The 16,615-nt window shown below is 39.8% G+C and overlaps 1 protein-coding gene across 3 annotated transcripts in view; it reads right to left on the reverse strand.

The window, feature by feature from the left end:
• Positions 1-206: 206 nt before the first annotated feature.
• The window catches only part of sik3 (SIK family kinase 3), a 244,102-nt gene continuing 227,693 nt past the window's right edge, over positions 207-16,615 (reverse strand). For 2 of the 3 annotated variants that reach the window (XM_052039992.1, XM_052039989.1), the window contains 4 exons: positions 8,617-8,762; positions 5,212-5,338; positions 2,683-2,884; positions 207-1,775 (listed from right to left, as the gene is read on the reverse strand). In XM_052039992.1, coding sequence (XP_051895952.1) covers positions 2,694-2,884; positions 5,212-5,338; positions 8,617-8,762 — 464 coding nt within the window. In that variant the 3' untranslated portion in view covers positions 207-1,775; positions 2,683-2,693. The remainder of the gene's footprint in view (positions 1,776-2,682; positions 2,885-5,211; positions 5,339-8,616; positions 8,763-16,615) is intronic. The other variant, XM_052039991.1, reaches the window with a different exon arrangement.

The following is a 16,615-nucleotide window of genomic DNA, read 5'->3' on the forward strand; positions in this document are numbered from 1 at the left end:
TAAATGTTCAGGTTTAGACCTTTATCATTAACTATCAAATGTGTATGTCATTGCCACCACACAACTCAACAGGTCAACTGCAAGCACTGTATTTTGGACCAATGTAATTGTGCTAGTAAAATCATAAATGTATTATGATACATTGTGCAACTGAGAAACAACATTGGTGATAACTTAACAAAATCTAAATAATAACAATTGTCAGGTCAAATTACATAGGTTTTATTTGTCATGATCCCACTTTCCAACTAAATTACTAGTTGCAAGTGACCCACACAATGTACTAGATCACTGAACCTTTTGTCCAACATAAACAAGAAAAAGGTACTTTCAACATTTCCGAAACAGAAATAGCAAAGTATATTAATATACATTCAACATATACTGCGTATTGATTACTACAATACAAAGCAACATTAAAAATGTGTTACAGATGAGAGATGGCACTGCATTTCAGTTCTGATTTTTTTCCTTGGATTGGCAGTTGACTCTCCCATAAATACAGTGTCATGTAAACAAAGAAAAGATACATACAATAAAAGCTTTCAGTGTTTTCTTGGTACCTTCCCGTTAAACAGCTGAATATCAAGTTTTTGACTTTTTTTTCATCAAATAAATGTAACAAAAAATTTACAAATGACAGAAATTGGACAGATATGTAGTTTAGAAGCAGATAAATGGATGATATTTTAATTTTCAATCAGGTCTAAAAATTCTCTGTCCCAAGCTACTTTTCTGTTTTTGTTAAAAAACCATGATTACTAAAATCACAGTTCAACACTGCTTGACTGGGTTAGCTGTAGTCTCTCTTTCCATTCGTGCAAATTCCTTTCAAAGTTCTGCCTCTTACACTTTTTGAAGCAGATAAATCTTTCAATCTAAATGTATTTTTTTTCTGATAAATTTTAGAGTTCAGAAAGTAGCCCAAAACCTGGTCTTTTTGGCAGGCTCTAGGTGTTTTTTTTATATAAAAAAAGACATAGAAACATAATACGCACTGTGAAATTTCAAAGGGTTAACATTAACAAGTTTCACCTGGCACAAGGAAACAAGTCACAATTACAATGCCATAAAAAGGGAAAAATACTTTAACAAAGGTGCAAGTTACAATTCAAATATAACAAAATCATCTATTTTGACAATTTCCTTTTAAACACAGTTCATTTAATTCATATCGTAAAGTAACATAACAGGTTCTACATGGATGGGAAATAAAAACCATAAAATCTAACTTGCCTTAAAAGAAATGGCCGTACACTTTTTTTTGGTAAATGACGCAGATATTAACAAGAGAAAGAAAGCACAGTGATCAACACGGGTAAAGAAACATGAAAAACAAAGCATATTGCACCACTGTTAGGCAAAAATTGAAAATGGAGGAGTACCAGAGGGACAGCAAGCAGTCTTATTGCTCACAGAGTAAATTAGGCCTCAGGGCGCATGCTGAACTACTCAGTTACTCTCCCTGGATAAAGTGACATCACAGGGCTTGGTGGGTTTTTGTTTCGGCAGGCTTAGGTCAGGAGAGGGCTTGACATACGAGACTGCCTGGGAGCCAGGGCTGTTTGCACTTTCACTTTTGTAATCTTGAAAACTTCAGTCTTCTCTTCTCCACATGACTGGTACTGACAGGTGTGGCAAGTAGCGCAACCACTCAACTGACAGGGGACGAGTCACGATATTGTGCTGGAAAGAAATACAATGAAGTTTGGGCATGATGCTGATAGATACTGTTGGCAAAATGGACCTTTCACCTCAAAGCTGAACACACTCGTCTGCAGAAGAACAAAAAAGAACTGACGATTAGCTTGATGTGATGGATGAATGAAAAATATTTTGACTGTATAACTAGTTTGTGACCTAGTTCCCTTGATACCTCAGTGAGTGGCTGAGACCAACAGAGCAACAAGGATCCAATTGTGATCTCCGATCAGTGTAAAGTTAACAAGACTCTCAATTTAAGCAGCACTGGGTTAGTAATCAGAAAAATAATAAGCAGGAAAGAACTTTGCTGGAGCCTGTGCTTGGATGTGGACATAATGGGAAGATAAAGATTGAGTTCCACTGTAAAGGAAAATAAATTGTCAACAAAGTTTGCACAAAATTAATGGTGATATCAACCATGCATTGAAAAAAAACGTAGGTGTGGCAACAGCAACGAAGGACTTCAGAAGAACAACAAAATGGAACAATCCTGACCCAATCAACTACAGAGTGATGCACTTCCCCAAGCACAAATAAATGTACGCATAGAAATCTAGCAAAAGGTATAGTCTATCAGGCAGATGTGGTAGGGGATTTCATGTCCAGTAACACTTCTGTCGTCAAGTAAATTGAGCAGCCAATCACATTGAAGAATTTTTGACAGACATCAAATCAAAAAGTAAAAAGCCAAATGGTTAACTAGCTTTTTAATCGTCAAGAACTTGAAACAATAATTAGAATATACATGTGAAATATGAAGCAGCCAATATAAAACATTTTCATTGTTTTAACTAAGGCAGAATTTCAAAATACGGCAATGTTGATGAAAGGTCATTGACCTGAAGCATCAACTCCATTCCATTCTTCACTGATAATGCCCGGCTTGCTGAGTATTTCTATCATTTCTTATTTTTTTATTAATGAAATACTAGATGAACCAAATATGCACAAAATCCTCAGAACAACACTGTAGCTCACCACTCTATCCGCTACACTCCTGCTTGCTCCATTCCAAAGGCCAAATCAGGATGTTTGTAGGGACATAGTTTGTTGTCAAATGGTGGATTCAGTTCTTTCAGGATGTCAGTGATGCATTTGGCAGGGCAGCAAGAACTGTTTGAATGTGCTGAGCCCTCTCCTGGGTTTGGTTCGGCAGAACTTTGCGAACTTCCATCACGCTCTGTGAAAAACAAATAAGAATCAAATAATAATCAATAAGATTATTAAACAAAAACATTTTAAATTAAACCTTTATACATGGTTTTTTATTCAAATTATCGTCAGCTATACTGAGGGTCAGTGGTAGCACTTGCAGAAACAATGAATTTACCAGTGTTTTAGGATATACGTTTCCTAATTCTAGCTATTCTTAGCTAGGTTCACTTGTTTACAATCAAGTAAAATCCTGCTTTTATTATGTGATATTACAGTATTTTAATCAACATTTCTATGATCAAATTCTAGAGATTCACCCACTTTCCAGTGAAAAACCACAAGCCAGTAGCCTCACTAAATATTTTTTCTGAAGTTTCATTAAAATGGAGTTTCCATTTTTTTTTACAAAGATCTGCTTCTTTTGATTTTCAATTGCCATTTTAGGATGGAGAGAGGCTACAATATTTTGTTCCATGTTAGCATTGCAGAGATTTTACACCTTGTCATGCAGGGAATGGTCAACTCCAGCCAATAATAGTGAAGTAACTCCTACAAGGCATGAAGTATGGCTCACCCTCACCTTTCCTTCTGGTTATATCTCCTTTCCTGCTGAGGGACATTTACCTGTGGCACTTCAGACAAGATCTGAAATTCTACACCCTGCCATTCTTGGCCATTCATTCTCACTTTGTCTTCAGACTTTGCTGCAGAAAATTGAATCAAGGTTGTTCATAATTGACTATTGCTAGCAATCTGAACATATATTGCTGAAATCATTCTTTCAGTGTTCATGAGACATTCTCAAAATTACATTGAATTCTTGTCCCTGCCCTGGATGGATACTGCTTTCTACCTTTAGAAGCAACTTAAAGAGTCAGCATTTTCACAGCATCACAGAACAGATATAGCATGAAAGGAGGCCACTTGACCTGTTGTGTTCATACTAGCTCTACACAAGTGCAATCCAGCTTGTCCCACTCTCGCCTCCTCTCTCCACAGCCCTGAAAATTATTTCTTTTGAAAACTTATCCAGCTCTCTTTTGAACACCACAAAGAAATCTGCCTACTATGTAGTTAATTGCTGCTTCCACATCTAATATTTTGCACAATGCTTTAAATTCTCTTTAATGTTACTGATTTAAGCGTTTAAAAAGAACAATTTTTTTTGGTGCCAAGGCAATCAAAAGATATGGCAACTGGGCTGGAGGGAAGGCTTGAAGAACAGTTCAAAAAGCAATAAACAACACAAGTTCAAGAGGCAATATTATCTCAAGCTCAAAAGGCAACATGATTTATCCTGCTTCTAATTACATTCTTGTATATAATGCAGAAAGATAGCCAGATCAGTGAGATCTCATAATATTCCTAGCTATACGATAAGTGTAAATTGAACTATAATCTGATACACTGGGAAAAACTCTCATAAATTAGTCAGGATTTATTTAGAAACATAGAGAACCTGCAGCACAATTCAGGCCCTTCGGCCCACAAAGCTGTGCCAAACATGTCCCTACCTTAGCAATTACTAGGCTTACCCACAGCCCTCTATTTTTCTCAGCTCCGTGTACCTATCCAAAAGTCTCTTAAAAGACCCTATTATATCTGCCTCCACCACCATTGCCGGTAGCCCATTCCACACACTCACCACGCCATCTACTTTTAATGAGACATATACAAGTAGTGAAAGTTCAGTGCTCTCCATTTTGTTACAAAGTTTGAGGAATTTTTCTTCCCTCATTCTACATACGACTCTCCATCTGAAAACAACTTAAGAGGGGAAGAAATATTATACTCATGAAAGTCTCATGGGACTCCTTTGACAACTGACCATAGACCTAATGTGATTTTATTTTCAGGATATTATACATTTAAAAACACCACTTTTTAAAAATAAATCCTCACTTTGATTATACCCAATTTTAAACTAGATTGTTTTATTCAACTAAATCATGATCACCCTGATAATAAATGAAATAACATTCAATGTGGGAACTGGATTAACATAAAATCCTTTATGCAGCTGGAGAAGAGATTAATCATAAGGAAAGAGTTTGTTACACCCAAAACCATTCTCTCAGAAATCACCTATGAACAGTGAATACTTGTGCACCATGGAATATCCAACTTATGCCATCTCAACAAAAACAAGATTAATGTGCACAGAATTGCAATTTTCCTTATTCCATTTGCTTCAAAAATACTACAGCTAATTATTAATGCACAAATATCATCTCAAAGCAAAAAAAAAGTTGGTTTGGCCTAATTGCAGATGTGCATCTTTATGGATATTATGTTTTAAGATATAATTTGTATTTAAAATATCACTGTTTATCACATTTCAGAAGCTCTCACCTTCACTCTCTCTGTTCTGCAGTTGTTGACTCCCCGTGAGTGACGACTGGCTAAGAACATCTGACATACGAGCAGAGCTAAGCACCTTTCCAGCTAATAAACTCATCCCTGAAGGTTCTGCCTGGTCCTTTAAGATGAATGAAAAGCAAAATTAAATCTGGCAATAAATGTAGAATGGATTTGTAAAATTAAGGAATAAGCAGCAAAATCAGTACTTTAAAAACTATAAAGATTTCCTTTTCTTTTTTTTAAAATGAGACTGGTGATGACATCACATGAAGGACCTGGCTCGGAAGTGTTTCCTCCAAATGACGGTGTAGCTTCTCCAGCACAGTTCTTTTAACCATTACTATTTAAACAACCTCCCAAGGGAACACACACCAGAGGGCACACAGTTAAGGTGAGGAGTAAGATGTTTAGAGGGGATCTGAGAAAAAAGTTTTCATCCAGCCATAGTTGCAATCTGGACACACTGTCTGAGAAAATGGTGGAAGCAGGTACTCTCACATTTAATTAGCATCAGGATGAGCAATTGAATCACCAAGGCACAGTAGGCTTCAGTTGGTAAATGGGATTATTACAGATAGGAATTGAATGTCAGTCTGGACATGGAGGGCCGAAGGGCCTGTTTCTGTGCTGTGGTACTCTATATTTCCCATAGCTGATTTTCTTTCCTCCTGTTGAATCCTTGATGCTGCAACTTAGTCTTTAGTTGACCAATTAAGTTGTTGTGTCATCTTAGAGTTTTATGATACACACACACACAGAGGCACACCAACACCTCAGAGGGTCTTCATGGGACACAGGGATCAAACCTGGAGGTGTTATAGTGGATGTTGCAAATCTGTGGAATAAAATGAACTACTCAGTTGGAACTGCTCGGTAGGTCAGGCAGATGTGTGGTAAGGGAAATCTGAGTTAATGCTACAGAGGGACGACCTTACATCCCAACTTGAAACCTCACCAAGTCTGCCACAGTTGGGAAAGGCTAGTTATCTGAAATCGTTCAATTCAATATCAAATACGGAGAAACACAGAGATAGGCCTTTGGAAGCTTTTGTAAATTAAATAGAGGTGCCGTGCAAAGTGATCACCCAATTTGAGTCTTGTTTCACCAATGTATGGGGTAGCTCATCGTGAGCACTGTATGCAATACACTGGATTGGAAGAAGTTCAGCTGAATTGCTGCTTTATCTGGAATGACATAGCTTGGGTGATCACTTTGCAGAGCACTTATGCTCAATCTGCAGGAGTGACCCTGAGGTTATTGTTGCCTGGCACTTTAATTCTCCAGCCCACTCCCACTCTGGGCTATCCACCTAGGACTTCCTGCATTATTACCATGAGGCCCAATGCAAGATCAAGGAACATCAACTCATCTTTTGTCTGGGTACATTTCCAGACAATAATGGATTCTCCAATTTTAGGTAACTCACTTCCAGAGGTGATCTGTTGACTATGAAGGCTAGAAAGGTGGAAGGTGTGTAAAATAGGGAACTGCATTCTTGCTGTGGCTTGGAGGGGGTGAGAACAGAAGCAAGGAAAATAGAAGAGATACAGTTGAGAGCCCACCCAAATAAAATAAAGGGGAAGTCACAGTTAACGAAAAAGGAAATGGTATGGAAAATCTCATCATCAGAACAGATATGACAGAGACAGAGAAACTGGGAGAAGGGAATGGAATCCTTACAGGAAGCAGAGTGTGAGCAGCTGCGGTTGAGAACACCATGGGAGTCTGTGGGCTTGAAATCGGTTGCTGATTATCCCTTGAGATGGAGTTAGAGAAGAAATGTCAAAGTGGAAAGTGTCAGCAAAACTACTGAGAGTTTCAAGTTGAATGCATGACGCAGCTTCAATACAATGATCAATATACCTGGAAAAGAGTTGAGGAAGGGGCCCTGAATGTCAATGTTCTATGGACTGCTCTACAAAGAGATAAGCATAGCTCGGTTCCACACTGATTCACATAGCTACACCTTTGATTTAGAGAAAGTGAGTGGAGTAGAAGGAGAAGCTGGTTAATGTAAGAACAAGTTCAACTAGGTGTATGAGAGTGGTGGTGGAAGGAAGTAATTGGGCCTCTGTTCGAGAGAGATATGCATGTTCCTCATACCATCCCAATGAGGTGTAGAGGGGTGTCTATAGTGACCATGAAACTGGGTGGAGGGCATCAGAAGTATCACGGATGTAAGTGGGATGGGGCTGGACAAGGGGAGAAAGGATAGCGAAGATAGGAAGAAATAAATCTTGTGGGACACGAGCAGGTTGAAACAATTGGTCTACCCACCCAGCCCTGCTTGTCGATCACAAGAGGAAGTAGAAGTGGGCTGGGGTTCCCTTTGTTCTCTCCACCTCTCCCCCACTCTGGAGCATTATGTGCCGTTCTGGTCACCAAACTATAGGAAGGATGTGGTTTCACTGGAGAGAGTACAGAGGAGATTCACCAGGATGTTGCTTGGACTGGAGGACTTTAGTTAGGGGAAAGATTGGATAGGCTGGGCTTGCTTTTGAAGCCAACGGGTGACCTGATAGAAGTATAAATAACTTATAGGAGCCACAGATAGAACAGAGAGTCAGAATCTTTTCCCAGTGGTAGGGGTATCCAAAACAAGAGGGTATACAAGGTTTAAGGTGAGAGGAAGGAATTTTAAGGAGGATTTGAGGGGAAAGTGTTTTTTTTACACAGAGAGTGGTTGACATCTGGAATAGGCTGCAGAGAGGAGGTGGAATCAGATAAAATCACTACATTTCAGACACATTTAGACAGGCACTTAAATAGGCAAGACATAGAAGAACATGGACCTAATCCTGGTAAATGGGATTATTGTAGATAGCTAAAAGGTTAGCATAGACATGGTGGGCCAAAGGGCCATTTCTATGCTGTACAACTATGACTCTGCAACTTATAACGTGCACATTTTCTCACTTTTTCGGTTCTGATGAAGGGTAATTGACCTACAATGTAAGTTCAGTTTCTCTCCCTACAAATACTGCCTGACCTGTTGAGTATTTCCAGTTTTATTTTTCCTTTTACTGCACTATGGAAGAGTTGGGATAAAGCCAGAGCTGAAGAGAAGAAATTTAGAGGAAGATTTGGTCAATGTTTTAAGGGACCATAGTTAGAAATCATGCATTTTTAATTCTTTGGTGATTCCCAGTCATATTATTTAGTTAAGTCAATGGTAATGAGCTTTGAATTTTGCTGGGCCAAGATTGAAAAAACACCACTGTTTCTGGTTAATACTTGTTTAACAGTCTGAAATATGAAAAGCACAAAACCGAACATATTAATCTTGAAGCAAGTATGTCATTTTGTTCAGAACTCATCAATTACATTATAAACCAAGGGAATAATTTGCCACTTAATAACTACTGATGCAAGAGAATTAAATATTGTGCACATACATAAGCATCATCACTTGTCTGAATGGTGTGATGCCGTTGGAGAGTTCTAGTTGACTGTCTTATTGTGTAACCAATTCCGTTGTGATCATTTACTTCCATTGGCTGCATGGGAGCCCTTCCATCCATTCGATCCCCTGTCATGGACTCTGAAATAAGAGAGCGATTTGAAGTAGTTTCAGTGCTAGTATCTGTTATAACTTTAGCAGCTGCAATGATCTTTATTGTGGTATTGTTCGTGATCTCATAACACTTTCTATATCCACCTCCCTCTCTGCATTTGTGTCATTTGTCACAAAATAGCATCCAAAGGCTGATCAACATATTGTTTCCTGGTAGTCCTAATAGCTGATCCATTTGCACTTTGGATCACTTGAACTATACACGAGAACAAAGGAACACGAGAAAGAACACAAGGAGTAGGAGTAGACCACCTGGCTTCACAAGCCTGCCCTGCCATTCAATATGATCATGGCTGATCTACCCCAGGCCTTAATACCTCCTCTGTTCCAGAACCCCCCTCCCACAGCCTTCAAGCCCAATCTTTCAGAAATTTATCTACCTCCACCTTAAATATTTTAATGAGTTAGCCTCCAGAACTCTCTGGAGCAGAGAACTCCAGAGATTCACCGCCCTCTAAGGGAAGTTTCTACATACCTCAGTTTTAAATGACCGGCCCCTTATTTTGAAACCATGTCCTCTTGTTCAAGATTCTCTCACAAATGAAAACACCCCAACATCTAACCCGTCATACCCCCTTAGGACCTTATTTTGTTTCAAGAAGATCACCCTTCATTCTTCTAAATGCAAAAGAATTCAGAACCAACTTCTTTAGCATCTCAACAGGTCATTCTTCTCATCCCAGGAAACAGTCTGGTGAATCTCTTTTGGGCTGCCTCCAATGCTACTATATCCTTTCTTAGGTAAAGAGGCCAGGGCCATGCACAGCATTCCTGGTGTGGCCTCAACAACACCCTGAACAATACTAATAAAACATCCCTTATTGCAGTAAAGGCCAATATGCCACTTGCCCTCTTAACTACTTGCCGTACCTCTCTCTGTTAACTTCTTATGATTCATGCACAAGAACCTAAATCCCTCTGTACTTTTCTCATTTGTAATAATTTTCCATTGCGATAATAATCTGCCTTTTGATTCCACTTAGTGAAGTACATGACCTTACACTTTCCCACATTAAACTCCATTTACCAAGTTTTCGCCCACTCAGTCTATCTATATCCCAATGCCGTCACAATATCCTCATCACAACTTACTCTTGCACCCATTTTCATGTCATCAACAAATACACTGGTTTTAATCATGTCATTAGCAGTGAAGCTCTCATTACTGTAAGAATTAATGAAGTTTTTATTGGAAGAGGCATGATTTTTACATTGGTGACTAATAGAAAGATACATGACAAATGTGAAGGAGCAATAACTTGTCACAACCTATTGAATCAAAAGCATGTAGTAGCAGCTAACAGCTGTTTAAATGCCAGACTTCTTTTCTGGGACAAAGTTAGTCCTGAAGTATTGGGTCTGCGCCAATTATCAATGCATAGAATGTAAAACTAAGTAAGAAACTAAGTTCAGACTGGAAAGAGAATAAAATTCTTCCTTCGGGAGCCAACAGAAAAGAAAATCCATCCTTCTAAATCTGAGACATTCTCATCAAATGTAAAAGTGATCTATGACACATCAGTAGTTGACATTTCAGGTATGTAATATTGTAGGATCAATGGCATTAGCTTCACTATTGCTGGTTTTAATTAAAGAAAAACTGAATTGTTTTTTGCAGTTATTCAGATGGTTTTAATATGTGAACACAATTTTGAGTGCATTCATTAACAATTCTAAGATAATCATCATCTGAGACTCCGACCCTCGTGGTTCAGGTTTGAAATGTTTCATTATCTGGAACACTTGTGGGAAGGAAGTTCTTTGATTCTTGACACTACTGAAGGTCACTGCAATTGTATCAGCTCAGAAAGGTGTTTGAGTGGTCCTCGTACCACAATGGTAATGGACATTATTTCATAATTTATAGTCCTGAGTTTGTGACTTCCAGACCAATTGCTGTTCATCATCCAGAGCTCGGCATTCAACACAATCATCCCATCCAACCTCAACATCAAGCTTCAAGACCTGGGCCTCTGTACCTCTCTCTGCAATTGCATACTTGACTTCCTCATCAGCAGACCTCAGTCAGTGAGGATTGGCAAAAACATCTCCTCCTCGCTGATCATCAACACAGGTGTACCTCAAGGCTGCACGCTTAACCCCCCTGCTCTACTCTCTACACACACGACTGTGTGGCTAGGCACAGCTCCAACGCTATTTCCAAATTCACCGATAACACTACTGTTGTTGGACAAATCACAGGTGGCGATGAGTCAGCTTACCGGAGTGAGATTCGACACCTGGTTGAAATGTGCAGCAACAGCAACTTCTCGCTAAACATCAGCAAAACTAAAGAGCTGATTGTTGACTTCAGAAAGGGAAAGGAGGGCGAACATGTGCCAGTCTACATTGGGCAATCAGCGATGGGGAGAGTCAGCAGCTTTAAATTCCTGGGTGTTAACACATCGGATGACCGGTCCTGGGCCCGGCACATAGATGCAATCAGAAGGAAAGCATGTCAGCATCTTTATTTTCTTAACAGGATGACATTCAGCTTGTAACCAAACACTCTAACACACTTCTACAGATGTACTGTTCAAAGTATCCTGACTGGTTGCATCACAGTCTGCTACAGCTATTTGAACTCACAGGAACGTAAGAAGCTGCAGAGAGTAGACTCAGCCCAATACATCACAGGCACATCCCTCCCCAACATCAGTAGTATCTACAGGAGGTGCTGCCTCAAGAAGGCAACATCCATCATCAAAGATCCCCACCATCCAGGCCATGCCATCTTCTCGCAGTTACCATCAGGCAGGAGGTACAGAATCCTGAAGTCCCACACCATCAGATTCAAGAACAATTACTTCCCTTCAACCATTTGGTTCTTGAACCAACCGCAAAAGTCCAATCACCACTACAGTTTAGCAATATTATAACCACTGTGATCACTTTGCATTGAAATGGACTTTGTTCTTTTTTTCTAATTGTGTTTTTTTTCTTGTAAAAATTGTGTATAATTTATGCTTAATTTGTGTTTTTCTTGTGAATGTTGCTTATCTGATGCTATGTGCCTGTGATGCTGCTACAAGCAAGTTTTTCATTGCACCTGTGCATACATGTACTTGTGCATATGACAATAAACTCAGCTTTGACTTTGAAGATTGTGGCCTCTCCTAAAATGTGGAGAACAGTGTGATAAGAGTGTTGCTTCTGAGTAATAAACTGGAATTTGTTTTCCTTTTTCAGTACAGAGAGGAATATTTCCTGTTTCCATATTTTAATATGACATAGGAAGAGGCCACTTTGGCCCATCGAGTCTGTGCCTGGTCAGATAGCAATCCTATTAACCTGATAATTTTCCCTGTAACTTATTCTCCCCACATTCTCATCAACACCCCACAGATTCTACCACTCACCTTTGTAGGAGCAATTTACAGTATCTAAGTAACCTACCAACCCACACACATTTGGAAGGTGGGAGATAACCAGGTTCCATTTAGCCATTCCATTTGCGTCATGAAATTATGCAAGATGAACAAATATTATGAGTGAATTTTTTGAAAAAAGTATCACAAACTCAAACCCGAGCTCAGCAACTCTACACTATATGGGGTGAGACCAAAATTATACCTAGCACTTCTAAATATCACTTTCTGATACTTCTGTACTTTCTGCCAGGTGACACAAGACAAATATAATGGTTCAGTTATTAGCAGTTAAGGAATGGTGCCTAGAAAGTCAAGTGCACCTTAATGGATCCGTGAGGTGGGACATAGTGGCAGGGTGCCAACAATGTCAATGATGGTCCCTCACTGTGAACCTCAGTTTAAAAGCCCTCAGGCAAGTGTAGCGAGGGTGGCACAGTAACGTAGCGGTTAGCGCGATGCTATTACAGCGCCAGTGATTGGGGTTCAATTCTCGTTGCTGTCTGCAAGGAGCTTGTACGTTCTCCCCGTGTCTGTGTGGGTTTCCTCTAGGTGCTCTGGTTTCCTCCCACATTCTAAAGACATACGGGTAGGTAAACATGGGTTTAAAAAATGGGCGGCGCGGACTCATTGGGCCAGAAGGGCCTGTTACCGTACTGTATGAATAAAGTAAATAAATAATATGTGCCCTCGAATGCTATGCTGCTTAGGTTAAGGATGGCTGAACTGTGGCCAAGGGAGTGAAACTGGAACACATGCAACATCTGAATGTTGGTAGGGTCAAAAATCTGTACACTGGCAAGTTAGCTGGGGGGGAAATGTGGATACCCACAAATCTGAATAGTGGCAACATGGGCAAGGTTCGAGGTGGGGGGGATGCATTGGGAAAGAAAATTGTGAGGCTACTGAAGTTTGAAAGGGGAGGAAAATTGAGGAGCTGGAGTGTGGAAATTAGCTGATCTCAGGGCTGAGGCTGCAGATCAAGGTAATCCCAGGTCTGGCAGGGAAAAGGGGTCAAAGCCTTGGACTTGGGAAGTGACAGGAAGGGTGGGAGGTTTAGGGTTGGGACTTGGGCAATCATGGAATTAGACAGGCAGAGCTGAGATTGGGGGCTGATGTGAAGCTGATGAAGTATGGGCAATAAGGATGAAGGGTGAAGGTAGACGTCCCAATCCAACACTGTCCTTGGAAGACCAGGTTGTCCCAGAAGAGCCCAATCCCAAAACAACTTGGTCCAAGTTCCTCTGTAATGCTCCAGAAGGGGCAATGCAGGAGAAATTACAGCGTCCCTTAAGCCCCTGTTATGAAAGTGGTAGCAGGAGGTGAGATGTTCCTGGTCTAATTTCTGAAATGGTGTGAAATGACTGGGAAGTTGTCAATGCTGCACGTGAATTTTGAGGCAAGTGGAGAGAAGATGGAGGCAGAGTATGGGGCGAAGGTGGAGACAATGTGTTCCAGTGCATTTCATGCCCAGTGCCCAATATCACAGGGACAAGTGGGTTACCTGCTTTTTTCTAGTAAGTAGTGTACAGAATGGATGGTAGAATTAAAATTAGGGAGATACTTAATGAGGGACTAGAAACAACAGAGCAAATTATTTTTTTTTTAAGTGAGATTTTTTTCTCTGCTCTGCTCAGCTTTATCATTCACCATCTGCTCTAAACCTCCTCTCCAGGATGCCTATTGCTGTACCCAAGAATCTGTATGCCTGCATCCACTTAATTCACCTTTGCAGTAAAACGACATATTCACCACCCCTACCTCTGAACCCACCCCTCCCCCGACTTTAGGAGTGAGAATATCTGGTATCAGTCTGTAATCATATTTATTCTATTACGCAGCAATCAGGAATGCAGAGAATAGGCTGAACTTTAACTCAAAGAGTCACAAACTGCAGGAAACTAGGCTTAGTCCCATCTTCTTGAAGAAAAAGATTATCTCACCAACAATGACAAATTCCAAAATTTCCTGAATATGAAAATATACACTATCTGCAAAGTATGTTAAGAAACTCAGAAATTAATTCTTAGACGTCACTATTGTTGACAAAATATGTATTTTACTTAGTGTGTAGCTACCTCCTTTCACGGACTGTTACAATTGTGAAGAATTTTCTGGATGAAAAGTGAGGCAAAGAGTTGTTTCTCTATTTTTGTTCGACTCTAACATATTCATTGCTAAAACCATCTAGTTACCTCCCCATTTTTCCCCTCTTTCCTAACATAGGACAGTACAGCACAGGAATAAGCCCTTCAGCCCACAATGTCTGCACCGAACGAAATCTCTTCTGCCTGTACATAATCCATATCCCTCCATTCCCAGCACATTCATGTATCTAACAACCTCTTAAACACCACTATCATATCTGCTTCCACCACTACCCCGGCAGCCAGTTCTAGGCACCAACCACACTGTGTAAAAGACTTGCTCTGCATATCTCCTTTAAACTTTCCCCCATCACCTTAAATGCATGTCCTCTACTACTTGACATTTCTACCCTGGGAAAAAGATTCTGTCTACCCATCTATGCCCCTCATAATTTCCCACCACCCTTGGTATCAGTCTTTGTCCACAGGGGCTCCCTATCACATATCCACTTGCACAAACTGGTGTGGGTGTCCCATGTAGACTACTTTAACATGCCTTTTCAGGCCACACCCTGGCATTGGACTTCAGGGATTTTGAAGACTTTTAGTAATACAAACTTGTTATCACTCCACTTTCCATATCTTAGGTTTATCTGCTCTCTGATTCTTTGGAACCTTGCATTGAACTTCTCCCACCATTTGGTAACCATAAATTCAATATATTCTCATGTCTTATCTAAGACACTGCTACTTCTTGATGTAAATTTCAGCACAAACATCACACACACACACAATATGAAAGGTATAGTGATCATAATCTTTTACACTGATGTGTTTAAATGCTGACATAATCAGATAAAGCTCTCATTTTTATCACTGTTGAGTTTTAATTCCTATCATACTAATTACACAGAATTTTAATTAAACTAGATAACAATGCAAAACATAAGATCTTACAGACAAGTAATCAGATCAATCCGACAGCTGAATCCCTATTCCATTCTTGGCCTGAAAAGACATGTTAAAATAGTGCTACATGGGGCACCCAACACCAATTTTGTGCAAATGGATATGTTTTGAGGATGCCAAAGAACAGCAACCTGGAGATGGTAGGATGGTGGGAGCAAACATCAAGAAAAATCACTTAAAGGAGGGCACAGCATGAGGGCAATGGATATCACAACTTGCCCGAAAGTGGATCAGTTGAGATCAGCCTCCTTTTAACTCCAATCCTTAAGACTTGCTTCAGTGTGTGGCGCCAAAGGTACTCACTACTCAGCTACTTAAAAAGACACGTATAAGGGATTGACCACAGTTTGGCATCACTATATGTGCCTCGCGTTCTCTGTATTTATGCACAGAGAAGCTAGAACAAATTGCCAAGTGTACACTACCCAGCACTAAGTATCTGACTGTGTTCAGCAATTAGTCTTCTGATAAAATTCAATTGCACTGTACGTAAAAGTACAACAGAATATTTAGTTCTAGAAGTGTCTAATTATCTGTTGTACCTAAATTACTTTGCAAGTGGGCAGGACACAAGGGTAGTGATGTGGGTGTAGGGAGTTTGGGACAGAAAACTCTAATGTTCAGTTTTCCATGAATGCCTTAGCATTTTCACTCTTACTGCAGTCAGTGGCCTGAAGGCTGGGTGCTGGGTAAAACAGGCAGCCAAAACATATTGTTCCCTTTATACCATCCTCCTAAAAAGAAAATCACTCCCTTAACGTATTAACAAATCATCCAACTCTAATCCAAAAGCTAAAATGCTTGGTATATACGTTCAACAAAACAAAAATGAGAAAGCAACAAGTGTAGACTTACATAGCATTATGGTAGAAAACAGTGCAGGCATAAGTAAACAAAGAGTAGGTATAAATGGATCTTTTTCTGGTTGGCAACATGTAACAAATGGCATGCTACAAGGATTGATGCTGGGGCCTCAATGCTTTACAAGTTATATAGATGACTCTGATGAAGGTACTGATAACACAAAGATAGGTGGGAAATTAAATTATGAAGAGCATGCAAGGAGGATACAAAGGGAAATAGATGGGTTAACAGCATGGCAAAGATCTAGCAAGTAGGGAATAGTGTTAGAAAATGTAACATTGCCCAATTGACAGGAAAAATAAAAAAATATTGTTATCTGAATAGTGAGAGATTTCAGGAATTTCTTATCAGGAATTAAAAGTGTTCATCAAGGTTTCATAAGGAAACCTGAGTCATCCTCTACCTGCAACACCCTGTCTCCAGCTGTTCTTTTATTCCTTTCTTCCAGCCACAATCCTTTCTGAACTCCTTAACAAATTAACAAAGTTTCAGCAATCATTCTGCTGAGCCCCTGGTTTCTCATGCCTGAAAT

Source organism: Pristis pectinata, chromosome 27 (assembly GCF_009764475.1).
Source record: "Pristis pectinata isolate sPriPec2 chromosome 27, sPriPec2.1.pri, whole genome shotgun sequence".
NCBI classification, from domain to species: Eukaryota; Metazoa; Chordata; class Chondrichthyes; order Rhinopristiformes; family Pristidae; genus Pristis; species Pristis pectinata.